A 15,054-nucleotide genomic window follows, 5' to 3' on the forward strand; every position below is an offset into this window, starting at 1 on the left:
GACCATCTGCACCTGCTCATTCAATTATTCTATTCCGAGAAATCCGGACTACAATCTTCAGACAGAGGGTCCCTTCGATAAACTACTTGTCTCATTGGGAATACCCTCTTATGGTATGGAGAGCTAGATTCCGTAGTGGAGTTTACTTAGCTAAATTAGCAACTTATCGATCTGCTGTAGCTTTTAAAATCCACTCTAACCGAACTATGTTAATTATGGAATACCGCCTATCCTTAGAAAATCAGATTGTCCTTGTACTTGCTCTCTCATTCCTGGGAGTCCTTCAAGGGTATCAGATCTTGAAACTGGTTTTTCTTTCGCACTTCCCCTAGCGCAGGCAGTAGTTTGATAACAAGTTCCCTCCTAGATTTCGTAGAATTCCTGCCATAGAAACCATGCTTGGGACGTAATTTGGATTGATCGAAAGGGCGAATGAAAACGCCATCAAGGCTTCTTGGTGCAAGGATTGACCCTCCAACTGAAGACCCGCAAAGGTGCTGAATGCATTAGCAGTTTGAAACATCGAACCATCGAACGAACTTTAATAGTAAAAAACTAACAGAAGCAGCAACCTCTTGGATATTCATTTAGATATCAATCCAGAAGCACCGGTATAGTAGTACTGTATTATTAAGTTTCAGGGACAACCCCATTTTCTTGATGTCCAGAGGACATGAAAACTGAAGCAAATGCAGCCAAAGCCAATCACAACACTTGGCAAAAAATTACAATAATTTATTTTGAGTTCCTTATTTGTTTGGTAAAAAGAAAGCATAACTGAATATATTAGCAGAATCAGGTCAGGTAGTTGCGAATATTTACCTCTTACGTGCCAATACTTGGGATAAAAGAAATCGATGGATCTGGCTTTGTCAAGGCAGATGTTTGAGTCATGCCATGCCTCAAGCTTTGTGTATATTGACGCCAAATCTAACCATGTGTCCATCTCTAACTTCTGTAGGGATTTAACCTGTCAAGACCAAGTAGATAATGAGCGAAGAAGAACAATGATATTTTAATGGGAGTCTAATAAAGAAGAGAAGGGGTTGTACCTCACTACAAGTGGTTGATTTCCAGACTTCCTTCTTTGCTTGCGACCAAAGCTAAACCCGAAAAGATTCCACTGCAGGCTTGAATTGTCCACGGGAAGCCTGAATTTGTGCTTTCAGCCTCAAAATATCCAACTGATCATCTTTCTCAGCTTCATCTATGGCAATATCCGCTACTGCTTCGGCTTCTTGTAAATTCTGCTGTGCAGATAATACAAGAATTAATAACTTCCAGGCACTAACTGAACCACCCATCACCATTTCAAGACATTCTGTTGCATTTTCAACAGCTGCATTGAGTTTGCGCTGCATCGCATTTTCCCAAGCAAGGCTATACATTATTTCAGGATTATACTTTGCCATTGCAGCAGCATCCTGCAGCAGCCTCAGTGCATCATCTTGTAATCTCGATTTATCCAAGTGTGAAGTGGACGACCTAGAAAAAGGTCCATAACACACACCAAGAAAGTGGTTTACAATGCTGATGAAATGCATATCGTGACTTCTGAAAGACTTCATGGCTTTATTTGCAAATTTGATCCCTTCGGAAGCATGCTTTGGATTCTAACAGCATAGTTTTGCTCCTAAAAGAAGAGATGGAATATGAGGTTTTCCCTTTCTCTCTAATACACAAAAACCATTCCTTATGATGTTTAATGCACTATCATCCATACCAGCTGCACTGTTGCAAAGTGCAAGGATAGACCATCTCTCCGATCTGGTATAGGTTCCTGGCAACAACATTTCTAGATGGCTGGCCAAAACTTCATGATGCCCGGATAACGAGAGTGCATACATCAAATGGTTCACAAGGTCAGGATCCCATTTTATTTCTTGGAGGGATAGCTTTCTTGTTAGTACGAGTAATAAAAAAATTGCTTCCTCTATGTTGTTCCCAGGGGTTAACAGGTTCCCTTTCTGACCAAATTCTTCAGGAAACTTCACTTCAACACCACAATACAGCAGAGTCACTGCCAAGTCTTTTTGTAAGTTGGCGGACCTTTCAGAATCCAAATTCCATGGCTTTGCAAGAGCTCTCCGATATGCAATGATGGCTTCTTCGAAACAACAGCTTCTCATCCACAGTTTGGGAAGATATTCTAGAGCTGAATGGAATATGTCCATTAGCTTACCCGTCAGGAACACCATATGGCCATGCAGACTCAACTATGTCTATGATGGTTTTGCATTCTTCCGCAGCATCAGCCATGTCAAGATAGCATGAAGTGAAACTCTGACGGATGCAACAAAGCTCTTTCAGATGCAAAAGTTATCAATATGAAGCATAACAGCCTTTTACTCCGTTTTGTCAAAAACATATTTTTCACTAAAACAAAATAGCTAGGACCGCATATATAGGACAATAGGAGATTTGCAACGCTTCTGGAACTACTATACCCATTTCAGATGGCAATGCTAAAGTACAATACAAGAAAGCACATTGAAAAGAAAAATCTAGTTAATACCTGTTACTCTACCAAGGCCTTCCAATGACTTTGCTTTAAGCAATATGGCCTCTAGAAGCAAGCTTACAGAATGCATTGACATATGCATTAGCATTCTGTTCACTTGTGAGGTTTTCCTTCTTGAAGAACGTGGAGGCACTCTAGACTTGATACTTTCAGCAATAGCACTGGTCATTCGTGGCCTCAAACTTCTTATATCAATTCCCTGAAGAACCAGCAATGCTGCATCAAAATTTCCTCTCTGATGTTTCCAGTCTACCTAACAATGCCCGGGCCTCCTGTTACACAGAAAAATAAATCTATCAATTAGCAAATATAAGAAACACAAGATAGCCAAATTTCCTCGAAGATTGAAGGGGTGCAGCAAACCTCATAATTTAATGAAAGGGTTTCTCTGAGGTCTGATTCTACTTCATTTACTTGGCTATCATCAGGCGTTGTTTCTCGACTTGCTATCTTTGAAGAAGAGCCATTTGCTGAGAAATCACATGTCGCAAGAGATTCTGGCGATCGAGGAATATCTTCGAACCTGGATTGGTCCCCACTGCAAGTGCATAACATGATCGCAGACATTGTCTGCTTGCAGATAACTTCACTAAATTTATATAAATAGCTCTGTCTCTGTTAGGATCTTCCTTTGGGACCAATGGTATTGGACATACAATCAGGTACACTGCAGGACATCGCAACAATAAAAATAGGAACTCTGAGTGCACATTTCAAAAAACAAAATCAAGAGTAAACACATACAAGGTCTATATAAACAGACAGCACAATCAAAAAATTCTATGAGCACAGGCAGATTTAGCAGTTCCCTTTTCCCAATGGTTCAAATTAAATAAATATAAACAAATACAGCTCCACTGTTTAATGCTTAGCAACCTGTTGAAGCTAACAGCTAGGCAGGCGGACCATCCAGGTCAAAAGAACTACTAGGCAGGCCATCCAGGTAGGCGGGTAATTCTCTCCGTATGGCTGGAAATGCATGCTCTCACTTCGAGTTTCAATTCAATCTTATCGCAAACGCACTACTATGCTATATCTAGGAAAAGCGGCAATACAAAGCCAAGATCTTACTTACTAATAAGTTAATTAAGGCTAATCCGTCCGCACAACTGGTAAAGCTTTCCCTGTCTCTTCGGGAATACAAGACAAATCAAAGAAAAAGTAAATGCAAGACAACCAGAAAGGAATTCCTATGTATGAGTTAGTTCGATTCAATACTCGGACTGGTATATATAAGTGTTCATCACTACTCGACTCAATCTACTATAGGTAGGTAGAGAGTAATTCTCCGAAAGAACTACTAGTCAAATATGTAGGTAGGGCTTGGGCAAGTAAGTAAAGTAGGCATGAGTTATCTTTTCCTACGGCCTACCGAGTCAATCTATTCGGACAAGTAAATAATTCTGGGCATTCCTTCACTTCAAGTAATTCGATAAGTAACTACGTTCATTCAATGCTAGGGCTCTCCACTTTTTGTGAAATTACAAAGGGGAAAAATGCTCTCTATCTCTTCCAATATAGACTTGTTTGTGGACCTACCTTCTTTTAGTTAGCAAGTTCGTAAGGCAATACAAATCCAAAAAGCTAGGAATTGAACCAACCCACTTGAAATTCTCGTAAAGAGAGAGTGAGTGTTGTTTTCTAAAACTGGATATTTTATAGCCATTTTCAGTGCATCTAGATCAGAAGCCTGCGTGCGGGCTCTTTCTTAATTTCATGTCCGTCCCTCACTCGGGCTACTCAAAACTCTGATTCAGGAAAGAAATGCTAAACAAAGAAATGAGCATTCCCCATAATTTCAAGTAATGAACTGTCATATCCAATCCGTAATTAACTGGACCAGCAAATGCGCCTGTTCTGGCAAATGCGCCTGCCTGCTCTGTTAGTTAGGTAAGTAGCAAATGCGCCGCCTGTTAGGTAAGTAAGATTTTGCCAACAATGCTTTAGCCAACAATGGTAAATCCTGGTACGAGTTCTTATCTTTACTCGGTGAGGTCAATCCCTACACTTATTACCCATATAGAAAGAAACTTAGCATAGCGATTCCGTATCTAGTTTGTGTCTTATTATTCAACTATTTGGTGTGGTGGAGAAGAAAAACGAAACCGCGCGATTGAATCCACATCTGAGCGTCTTTTTTTTCGGTATGCCTCTCCGCGAGCAAGGAGCGCCGCGAGGAGAGCGAGAGAACGAAGTGAGAGCCTTTGGTAATGAAAGAATTCGTTTACTTATCTATCTGCTTTCTTCTAAGCATTCTATTGTCTATGAGTGTAGTTGCACTAATATATTCCAAGGCTTCCACCCGCCCGGATGGGTTCGCCCCTACCACAATTCGAAAGTATGTTCTTGTTCATTTTGTTTCTGAGAGCTGCATAGCCGTTGGTCCGCTAGAATTGCAAAAGCGGATCCAGACATGTTTTCCCGTTAAAATCCTCCTGATAAAGGAGACTCAACCGTCTCCTTCTTATTACGAGATAACTATGGGGATTTCTTCTTTGAATGCTTCCAAACATACATCCCAGAAGGTTCTCCGGAGCCCGGAATTCCCCAATGTATGCATTTCCTTCAAAAAAGGATGGAAGTCCGTTCTGCTACACTTTGTTCATGTGAACCAGGAGCAGGTTACTATTTTTGGAGCAACCTCTCTAGCAGAAACTAACAATCTTATTCAGAAGGAAAAGACCCGGCATAAACTATCAATAAAAGGTAGGGGTGCGCAATTAGGAAAAAACCAAAATAGAAAGGGTTGGGCCATAAGACCCTCTGCGAGGTATTTTTCCTTACGTAATACTCTAATTGCTTGCCTTATTTTCAACGTGATTTCATGGCTTTTTCAGTAGGAATTTCCCTATTAAATACTAAAGGAGCGAGCTCTAGTTAGATACTTCTTTCTTTTTTTCCCGAGCTGATTGCAGTCTGTAAACCAACCGTCAATCTCCCACTTCACTTGTTGTGAAATAGATCAAGCCAAAACGAAGCATTAGCCCCGACCCCATTCTCGCTTAGATAAACTCCCTCTCCCTGCTGACTTGTTCTGAGATCTGGCAATGGGCCTAGAGCAGGTGGTGGTGAGTATGACTAATCGAGCTCCTCAATTGCCGAATTCTTGATTCGGTGGGAACCTTACCGCTGCGCGCCTTAACCATCGATTACAGATTCAAGTTAGCCCAGTGTGGTTCCTTGGAAAAGTAGTTCAAATCGAACTCAAAAGCAAAACTAGGCAATCCAACTTCCATTGATGCAGCTTCCCTGTAACTAGCTAGCATAGTATCGATTTCTTCCTCTTCTTCTTCTAGTCCGAGAAAGCCTGTCTTCCCCGAGAAGACAGTCTTCTTCCTCTCCTTTCCGCGAGGGTATGGATTCCTGTGGTCTATGACGGGCTGTCCCTATTGTAGGTATTCCCACGCTGTCCATTATGTGCGTGCTTGAAAGAGATACTCCAATTCTAATAATGGTGCTCACACTACGGTATGGCCAACAGGTCGGGATGGCAGGAGAAGAGAAGAAACTGGCACACCAACCTATTCGGATAAGTGTAGAGAAGAAAGGAAGGGGAAATCTTTCAAAAGAACTTTTCCATAGATAGGCGTACTATGGATGAATTCCCACCTCCTTGGAGGAGTGAATGCAAGGACCACTAAAAAATAGATATTTTACCGAAAAGCCTTTGCTTCTTCTTTCGATTGGATAGAAGCTCATACTCGACTTCAACAACTGGCTTGGCCAAATCCCCAGCTCCTGTCCTTGAACTAGGTCCGGAAATAGAGCTTGGGGAGAAGTCTTGTAACTTACTTCCCACAAATCTTCCTTGTAGGCTGGCTAGCTGTGATAACTTTCATGAGTCGAAAACAGATAAATCAACCTTGCGCTTCCCCTGTCAGTGACACCGGGGCGAGGTACGAAAAAGCTAAAACTCCCTTGTCTTCAACTATGAACTTACATCTATCGATAACACGGGCTTCTTAGGTCAATCACATCCCCAGGAACTTCTAACTGGCCTAGCAAGGACGGGCATCTTTCATCAATTGATTCGATTTAACGAGAGGCTCGGAGATGGTATACGTAGAATAGGGGAAAGTCAAGACAAACTTCGGTCAATTTACGTTTTCACAACTACAGCTATCTTGCCCAGAGTCCCAGAGCTTAACGGAACTCTTGTTTACTATAAGAGAAGAGAAGAGAAGAGAAGAGCCCACCGCTTTATAAGTGCTTTCCTCTCTCTTTCTTTCGAACCATAAACTCCGAAGCGGTTTCACTTTACCATACTGGAGAAGGGCTTCACTCGTGCCTTGGGGACAGAACTAGAGTACAAACTAGCTTCCTCTGTACATATCGTTTTCGGGTAATAATACTATCATTGAGAAAGAATAGATAACGACTATCAGGCATATGACTGATTTCTATATGGGTGTGGGCTCATACTCTCATTTTATCCTTGCTCGCTGTTCCCGACAGGAATACGTCACTTAAAATAAGCTATTGACGTCTTAGTTCTGACCTTGTCTCCTTTCTTTCTTTTGTTCACCGGTGCAAGGCAAGGGCGGAGCTCTCTTATGTTCATCTTCCACGCCTGCCCGCATCCCAAGCACTAAATGAGTGAAATCCAATCCCAGAAAAAGGCTCTCTTGCATCTTTTGCTTCCCCACCCGGCCTCTATTCTAGATTCACCGTCTTCGGATGCATCAGTTTATTATGCTTATGCCTAATCTTAATACTGGCTAGTTACTTCAATTACCTTACCCCACTGCCCCCTGCGCCCACTTCCTCGGACGAGTTATATTCCTTTTTTGCTATTACCCCCGGTCTCTGCTTCTTCTATATCTGATGATACCTTAGCCGAGGACTAAAACGACTACGAGGAAGAAAACGAATGAAGGACGATTTTCTTTAGCCGGTGGTGGCTACCTCGACTCCTATAACAAAGAAGAACAGTGTCTCGTACAGCCAATCTAGACTAGACGAAGAAGTTTCGATTGCCTGGCCAATCAGAGTTCATTAGGGGAGTACTATCTTCCCTTCCGGTGCCATCTTCCTAAACCTATCTTCCTGAGCGGGATTTCTCCTACCCTTCATTGCATTGACTGAACTCGCTTACGCTCTTCCCACTGTTCGCTTACGATCTGATCCTTCTTTCCTTCCACGGATGCGACTAAAAAGAGAGTAGCTTCTCCTGCTCGCCTTGTTGAAACTAGTCATTCTGTTTCTGTTGTGGCTGGTTTATCGGCTGCTCCAACTGTCCAATCTGTCCCAACAGAGTTAGGCATTCCTTCTGAGCTAGCTAGGGAGTCAATAGCAAGACCGGGTACAACAAGCCTATTAGAGAATGAAGTAGCTCGAGTTCGGGGTTATCTCTCCTAAATAGAGGTTCACTTCGACTTTACTACTTTCCAGCCAACGCACTCTACTCAAATTGAAGGAAATTGTTTGGCCCCTATTCTATTTATTTATTAAGGGAGGGTACTCATAACGTTGAATCACTGTTTTTCATTCCTAATGTTCATCTCAAGCTGGCTTCGACATCTAGTTATCGTGTTTCTTTCTCCTCCTTTTCGATCGCTTGCTCTCGTGCTTGCAACCGATGATTCACTTGTTTAACCTGACCTTGAGGAATCACTTCGCTCAGATGAAAGGAAAACTAGCTTTTCGGAAGGGCTTGTCTTGTCCTCCCGTTGGTTGCATCGCTCGTGCTCCCTATCGAGGGATCACTCGCTCTTCTCCCTCTGGTCGGTGCTCAAGGAAAAGCAAATTCTAAACGATCTAAATGATCTCTCTCTACGAAGTTTTATTTCACTTAGGATGTGGCAACCATGCTCAAGTTCAGGTCTTGATTCAATGGTCCAATGCAACACCAGAGGATGCAACTTGGGAAGATGCTTCTTATATTCATAAACAGTTTCCCGCCTTTCTAGCTCAACCCTTTCTCCTAACTCCATTCATTCCTTATTTTAGAAGAACAAAGATGAGTTCAAAAGACAAAGATGAGAGCGGTGTCGTTCCGGCCTCATCAAGTCGATCACACAAGCCAAGCCAAGAACACACCAGGAAGTTGGCATGTCCAGCTCGACTTGCATTGTGAGGTCGTGCACGGCAACATCACATATCTCAAGGTCAATGTTTTGTCAATGTATTCCGCTGAGGAATGTTCTTTTTCGTTGTATTACATTCGTTGACTTCGTCAGGAACGAAGATTTCTCAAACACTGTATTGCTGTGCTTGACAATGAAATTGAGATCCGCGCAGAAGCCTCCGTTCCCAATTTAGGACCTGCTAATAATTGTTGGCAACTGCACTAGCATCAATCCGTGCAATATATCAGCTCGATGAGTAACAGCACGAGTTTCCTAAACATATATTCATTCGATTGACCCTTTCATTGGACATATATTTCACTTCAGTAATAGCTTAAACAAATCAAAGATAAAAGTTCACCGAAACGTAAAACATATTCCCTCTATCCACAAATATAAGCATTTCTTGGTTTCTCAAAAATCAAACTTTTTAAATTTTAACTGTCAATTGCAAAAAAAATTATCACAATATGTAATAAATGATTACTAATGTATAAATGATGTTACTAGATTCATTTATCACAAATATGTAATTCTTTCTATTTAAAATAATCTTTTTTAGATTTTATTGGTCAAATAGCATATTAAAGACCATGCCAATATCGTAAAATGATTGTATTTGTGGACGCAAGGAGTATGACTTAATCATTTTTTTAAGTCATAATAAAGTCTTCTAAGAGCACTACTCGCCAGCAAGGTTAGGTATTATGGCTTGAGGCTTCCCTATCTCTTAGGCTTGTTTGATTGAGCTTCTGAGCAGCGTAAAAAATCAGAAGCCTCAAACATTTAGTGAATTTCTCGTGCAGCTTCCGCAAAATCAAAAATCTAGAAAGCTGAGTTTATTTGGAAAACTGAAAATCTAAGTTTTCTGAGTTTTTTTTATCTTTCTGAGTCTAGAAAGTTAAAAATATTTTCTAAAAGTTATTATTGATTTGTCAGAACCAAAGCTAGCAGTGGCTTTTCAGAATAAGATCGAAAAACTGCAGCTCAAGCAAACAGAGGCTCAACTGATTTATTTTATAAAACTTAAGTCAACTGTACTGGGGGCTCATCCCCTTGTTAATTAGTAATTCCAACACAAACAATTGTGTTTCAGACATGTACGATCATTCAGTGCGGTACAGACTGGACAAAAAGAACCCTTACAAAAAAAAATTCCCTGTTCATTGCCGCGAATTTATTTCACTTACCTTACAAATAAATGCGACACAAAATTTTCCAGGCATGATGAGGACAGGGCCGGGAGATCGAGAAAACTAATCGCATCGGCCGGCGGTCAAGGGCAGCAGCAGCGATTTAACTATACCAAACTAGAGAGACTACTCCAGTCAAGTACGTAATTTGGTTTGTAGTTTCCGCACATAATCAGGCCGGCCGGCAAGGATCCTGACTTCGCCAACTTCAAATCTTGGGTCTTTTGGTTGCTTGTGAAGTATGCTTCGTCTCTTCCGATCCATCGGAAACAGAAGCGAGAAGAACAGAACAAAAGAAATGTTTTCTAGACATGTCCTCGGTTGATCACAAAATACACCATGGGAGAGCGTCGTTATCATGAACAAGGGGAGTGGAATTTGCCGATCATTGTTTGCTTTAATTTGCTATATACAAAGGCTTTATATTTCGTCGAGAGATTGGCAAGGCTTTGTATATAGCAAATTAAAGCAAACAATGATGTCTCCATGTACCCTGAAGACGTTGCGATCTTTATAAAGCCCACTGTTAGGGACGTCACAAACCTAAAAGACATCTTGCTACGATTCCAATCGACGACTGGCCTCCATACTAACCTAGAGAAAACAAGCGTAACGGTCATCAGCTCCAGTAATATCGACCTAGACTCAGTACTCACGAACCTGCCTGTGACGCAATTATCCTTCCCTCCGAGGTATCTAGGACTGCCTCTTTCGGTCCAGTGACTACGGAAGCTGGATTTCCAACCCTTAATTGACAAGGCAGCAGTGAAGCTCTCCACCTAGAACGGGAGAAACCTAATGCAAACGGGCTGGGTTAGTCTCACCAAGTCAGTGCTATCCTCGCAACCGGTGTATCTGTTGACGACGTTAAAGCCGACAAAGGAGGTCCTGAAGGAACTTGATAAGATTCGCAAACGCTTCTTTTGGGCTGGAGATAAAGAGCTATCAGGCGGAAAGTGAAAAGTCAATTGGACAAAATAACCCTACCGAAAGAGCATGGCGGCCTAGGTGTGCTCAACTTAGATAGATTAGCGAGAGCCCTGCGCCTTAGATGGCTCTGGCACGAGTGGACATCCTTAGAAAAAGCATGGGTAGGAACGGAGGTACCCTGTGACAAGTCTGACCATCTGTTATTTGCGGCATGCACGCACATCAACATGGGAAACGGCAATAAAAGTGGCTTCTGGCTGGATCCAAGGTAGACGCCCAAAAGATATTGCGCCCTTACTCTTGGCTAGAACAAGAAAGAAAAAACGAACAGTGGCAGACGCCCTACCAATAATAACTGGATTTGTGACCTCAACCACCGGGTAGGTATCATGACGGCGCACCTAATGGAATTCGTAACACTTTGGAATCTAGTCAGAGCTACCAAACTACAGCAGCAGTGGGAGGATTGCATTACTTGGAAGCTCACCCCCCACGGTGAATACACAATAGCTTCAGCTTACAAGGCACAATTCTTTGGCTGCACAACTATGCCGAAGATTGCGACTATCCGAAAAACTCGGACCCCACCAAAATGCAAGTTCTTCACGTGGCTAATCCTTCAGAACCGTGTTTGGTCCTTCAATAGACTAGCGCGCAGAGACTAGCACGCAGAGGGTGGGATCACAGCCCATCTTGCCCCCCTGTGCAGAAGAATAATGGAAACGGCCCTTCACCTACTTCTGGACTGCTGATACATGAGACGCATCTAGAGCCAAGTGGCCATGTGGTTAGGTCAGCTTGACCCAGCGGCATGGCTAGGGAGTACAACACCGCTGGAATGGTGGTCAAACCTCACGAGGATGCCCTTAGATCCCTTGCAAGGCCACACGCAGTTTAATACTACTTGTCAGCTGTGAAGTTTGGAAGGAACGAAATTACTAAATTTTCAGACATAAGGAATCTTCGGTGCCAGATTCGGTGCCAACCATTGTGGCACGCACAAGGATGAAGCATCTTCATGGAGTACGGCAGGAGCAAAGAGCTTAGCGAACCTTCTGTCGCGTGCGTAGTCGTTTGTACTTCTATCACGTGTGTAGTCGTTTGTACAGTTTCCTTTTTTCCGACTAGCTGCTTTGTACCACCTTTTCTTTATTAATGAAATAGGCACTGTTTCGTGCCTGTTTATTAAAAAAAAAGCTTTAGGCATGCGACACTGACCACGTTGCATGCGACCCCAAGGGGCTGAATTTTCCTTGCTTCTGTAGCCGTCCCGGAGGACGCGTGTGAACTAGCAGAAGAATTTATTTGGTAGTTTTCTAATTTCAGAAATCTACAGAACCATCGACGTCATCGAACTATTACATTCTTGAGTTACCATCAATTGTATATTTCCAAAGATTCTACCCTCTTGTATACTCCCTCACGGTTCGTTTAGCATTCAAAACTTATTCCAGAGGATAGCTTATTGACACTTATTGCCACAGGGTTAGATTTGATACACATACAAGATCCAAATTTGACCAAGTCCAAAGATCCTATTTGACTGGCAAGAGATATTGATGGTGCTTAAAAGCACTGTCTATATTTGCCATCTCTCTCCACCAATCTTGATGTGACGGAACATGAGACTAAATTCGACTAAACTTGATTTGGCTCGAGGCCTCTTAATTCTTTGCCTTGTCCCATTGCCAACCTTCTTCACACCCGTTTCTTCTCCTTGAAGTGTGAACTAGTCCTTTCCGATTTTTTTAAAAAAGATATATATGTTTTGACTCTAAAACATAAATTGTATTTGCTAGAGAAGCATATATAGATGTATGATACGCCAATTTCAATTAGGTTCCACGATATTTATGGTAGAGCACTCGAATTGCACCAGCAGGTCTCGGTTCGAATTCTCGTTGGAGCGAATTTATGGGCATAGAGTTAAAACATATCCCTCACCAGCATAACCCGAGGTTCAGGATTTTTCTCGATCCGTGGTCGAGGTTGTCTTCTACCTTAATAACAATGGCTTCGGGCATGTCGAGTTTTTTTATATTTATGAGAGTATTACTATACTACCAATCTATCGGGTAATTTTTTTAAACTTTTGAAGTCTTGACATCCTTTGTTTTTAATGCAAACCATAACTATAAGCACATATAAGTGCTTTCACGACTCCATCCGTTCCAAATTGTATGTCGTTTTACCTTTTCTAGGTGCATATTTTTTCTATGCACATAGATATAGTATATGTCTAGATGCAGGGAAAGCTAAATCTTACCCAAGTGAAATAGAGTCCCTCCTCACCCAAATTTTTCTTCACCCCATCCCCCTTTCTTCTCCAACTCAAGCGAGATTCCGGCGAGGTTAAGGGTTTAGGGTTAGGGGTTCAGGGGTTGCCGGGGTGGGGCTGCTCACCGCCGACCTTAGAGGGAGGGTCGGCGGCGGCAGGCCAGCCCGGTGGAGGTGGCGGGTGCGGGGGTGGCGAGGCGTGGCGGCGGGGGCGCCGCCGACCGGGCGGTAGAGGATGGCGGTTGGGCGGTGCCGGGGCAGGGGCGTCGACGGTGATGGTGGTGGTGGGAGGCGGCGGTGGGAGGGGCAGGAGGCGGCTGACGTGGGCGAGCTAGGGTCCGCCGGAGGGGTGGGGGAGGGCCTGGGCGGCGGGCAACGGAGGGGTGGGGGGAGGAAGAAGAAGAGGGTGGGGGGAGGAAGAAGAAGAGGGTGGGAGGGGAGATAAGAGAGAGAGGAGGTATCTGAACCGCTGATTTTAGATCCAATGGCTCAGAAATTCGTGTGAGGAGGGTCTCCGTTTTACCTGGGTGAGCTATAGACACTCCCTTATTATATCTATGGATCTAGACAAGGAAGTATCTAATAGTCACGTTCAAATATGTGCACTCATAGTTTATGTGGGCATAGTTTATGTGGGCAAGCCTAGATATAGTATTTGGAATAAAAAACCTAAGCTATCTCTTGACTTCTATGACTAAATTAGTGTCTAAAAGAGCTAATTCAACTATCATATACATACATAAAAAGACATCGTCATTTCCGTCGTCATGCATTACCTCACCTTGACACCGCCGCAGGAACAAGAATAATCTCATCATTTGTTCACCAAAGACCAGATCACAATCACACCCGCCATTACAAAACCGCAAACCTTTTGCCTACTCCCAAACTCTACCGCGGTAGTAGCAGCCCCACCAGACAGCTGACTGTCTCTCGCGGACGAGGCCCCCACCTCTCTCCCTCCCTCCTTGCCGCTTCCGCTTCCGCTTCCGCTCCGCCTCCACACACACCCCTCTTGGTGGCCTTGGGCGAGCCGCGGGCGCGACAGCACACACACGCACGCGCGCCTCCTCCCGAACCCCGTCCACACGGCACTCCCACTCCTCGGGCGCGCACGGCAGCCGCCGGCCGGGTTGACTTGACTCCGGCGGGGGTTCAGGACGCGTTCTTGCGCGTGCTTCTGCCGGCGCGGTTGGCATCGCGCGGTCGGGCTCGGCTCAGATCCTCCGGAAGATTGGGTTTCGGAGGGAGGGAGCGCCCAATTGGTAGCCGCGGTTCCTGGCGTTGACTCCCGCCGAGTTCTGCGCAGGCGCGTGCGGAGAGACTTCCACCCCCGCTGCTGTTCTTGGCAGCTCTGCACCAGGAGGGCGTCGGAGCGGCTGCTGGGTCCGGTCGATGCGTCGCCGGTAGGTTGGCCGGCGGCAGCGTTGGGAGGAGATGGGGAACTGCATGGACAAAGCGGTGCCGGTGGACAACAACACCTCCTGTGAGTGCGCCTTCACGACCTTCTTCTTTGCCCGGTTTCTTTGGCAACCGCTTCTGGCTTGATTGCTGTCTGCCCCCTATGGCGGATCCGATCCGGCGGTAATGGCGGGCTGTTGGGGGGGGGGGGGGGGGGGGGTCGGATAGGTCATGCAGCTGAATGGGTTATTGATGCTCTCTACTGGTCACTGTCTTTTTGGAAGGTTGTTGTGGGTGGATGGTTGCTCGTGCCTGAATGGGTGCGACTTCATTTTAGGATTCATGCAAGGTAACATTGCTTTCGACTCCCATATCGCAACCATGCACCCCTCCATTGCGATGTGCCTGCAGTTTCGAATTGAATGAAAATTATGACTCGGGTGTCGGCAGTTGCGATGTGTTTGCTGACATTTATAATTAGCGATCAATGGAAAATTTATTAGTTTCCGATGAGGGCATGCCGCATGTCAGTTAGCTCTTAGCTGCTACATGGCAGCAATTATCCTATTAGATGAGTTGGCTATAAATTAGCAAATAAGAGCTAGCCACGCGGTTGATGATGACACTGTAAGGATGCAGAAACAACCGATACTATTTTTTTTTT

General features: G+C 44.1%; 1 protein-coding gene and 1 pseudogene across 1 annotated transcript in view; one reads left to right on the forward strand and one right to left on the reverse strand.

Moving 5' to 3' along the window:
* Positions 1 to 328: 328 nt before the first annotated feature.
* On the reverse strand, positions 329 to 3,088 carry LOC101758388 (annotated as a pseudogene).
* A 10,845-nt stretch (positions 3,089 to 13,933) lies between these two features.
* Positions 13,934 to 15,054, forward strand: part of LOC101768658 (probable serine/threonine-protein kinase PBL3) — a 5,461-nt gene continuing 4,340 nt past the window's right edge. The window contains exon 1 of the mRNA XM_004983088.4: positions 13,934 to 14,475. Coding sequence (XP_004983145.1) covers positions 14,427 to 14,475 — 49 coding nt within the window. The 5' untranslated portion in view covers positions 13,934 to 14,426. The remainder of the gene's footprint in view (positions 14,476 to 15,054) is intronic.

The sequence above is a fragment of the Setaria italica genome, chromosome IX, assembly GCF_000263155.2.
Source record: "Setaria italica strain Yugu1 chromosome IX, Setaria_italica_v2.0, whole genome shotgun sequence".
Lineage (NCBI taxonomy): Eukaryota > Viridiplantae > Streptophyta > Magnoliopsida > Poales > Poaceae > Setaria > Setaria italica.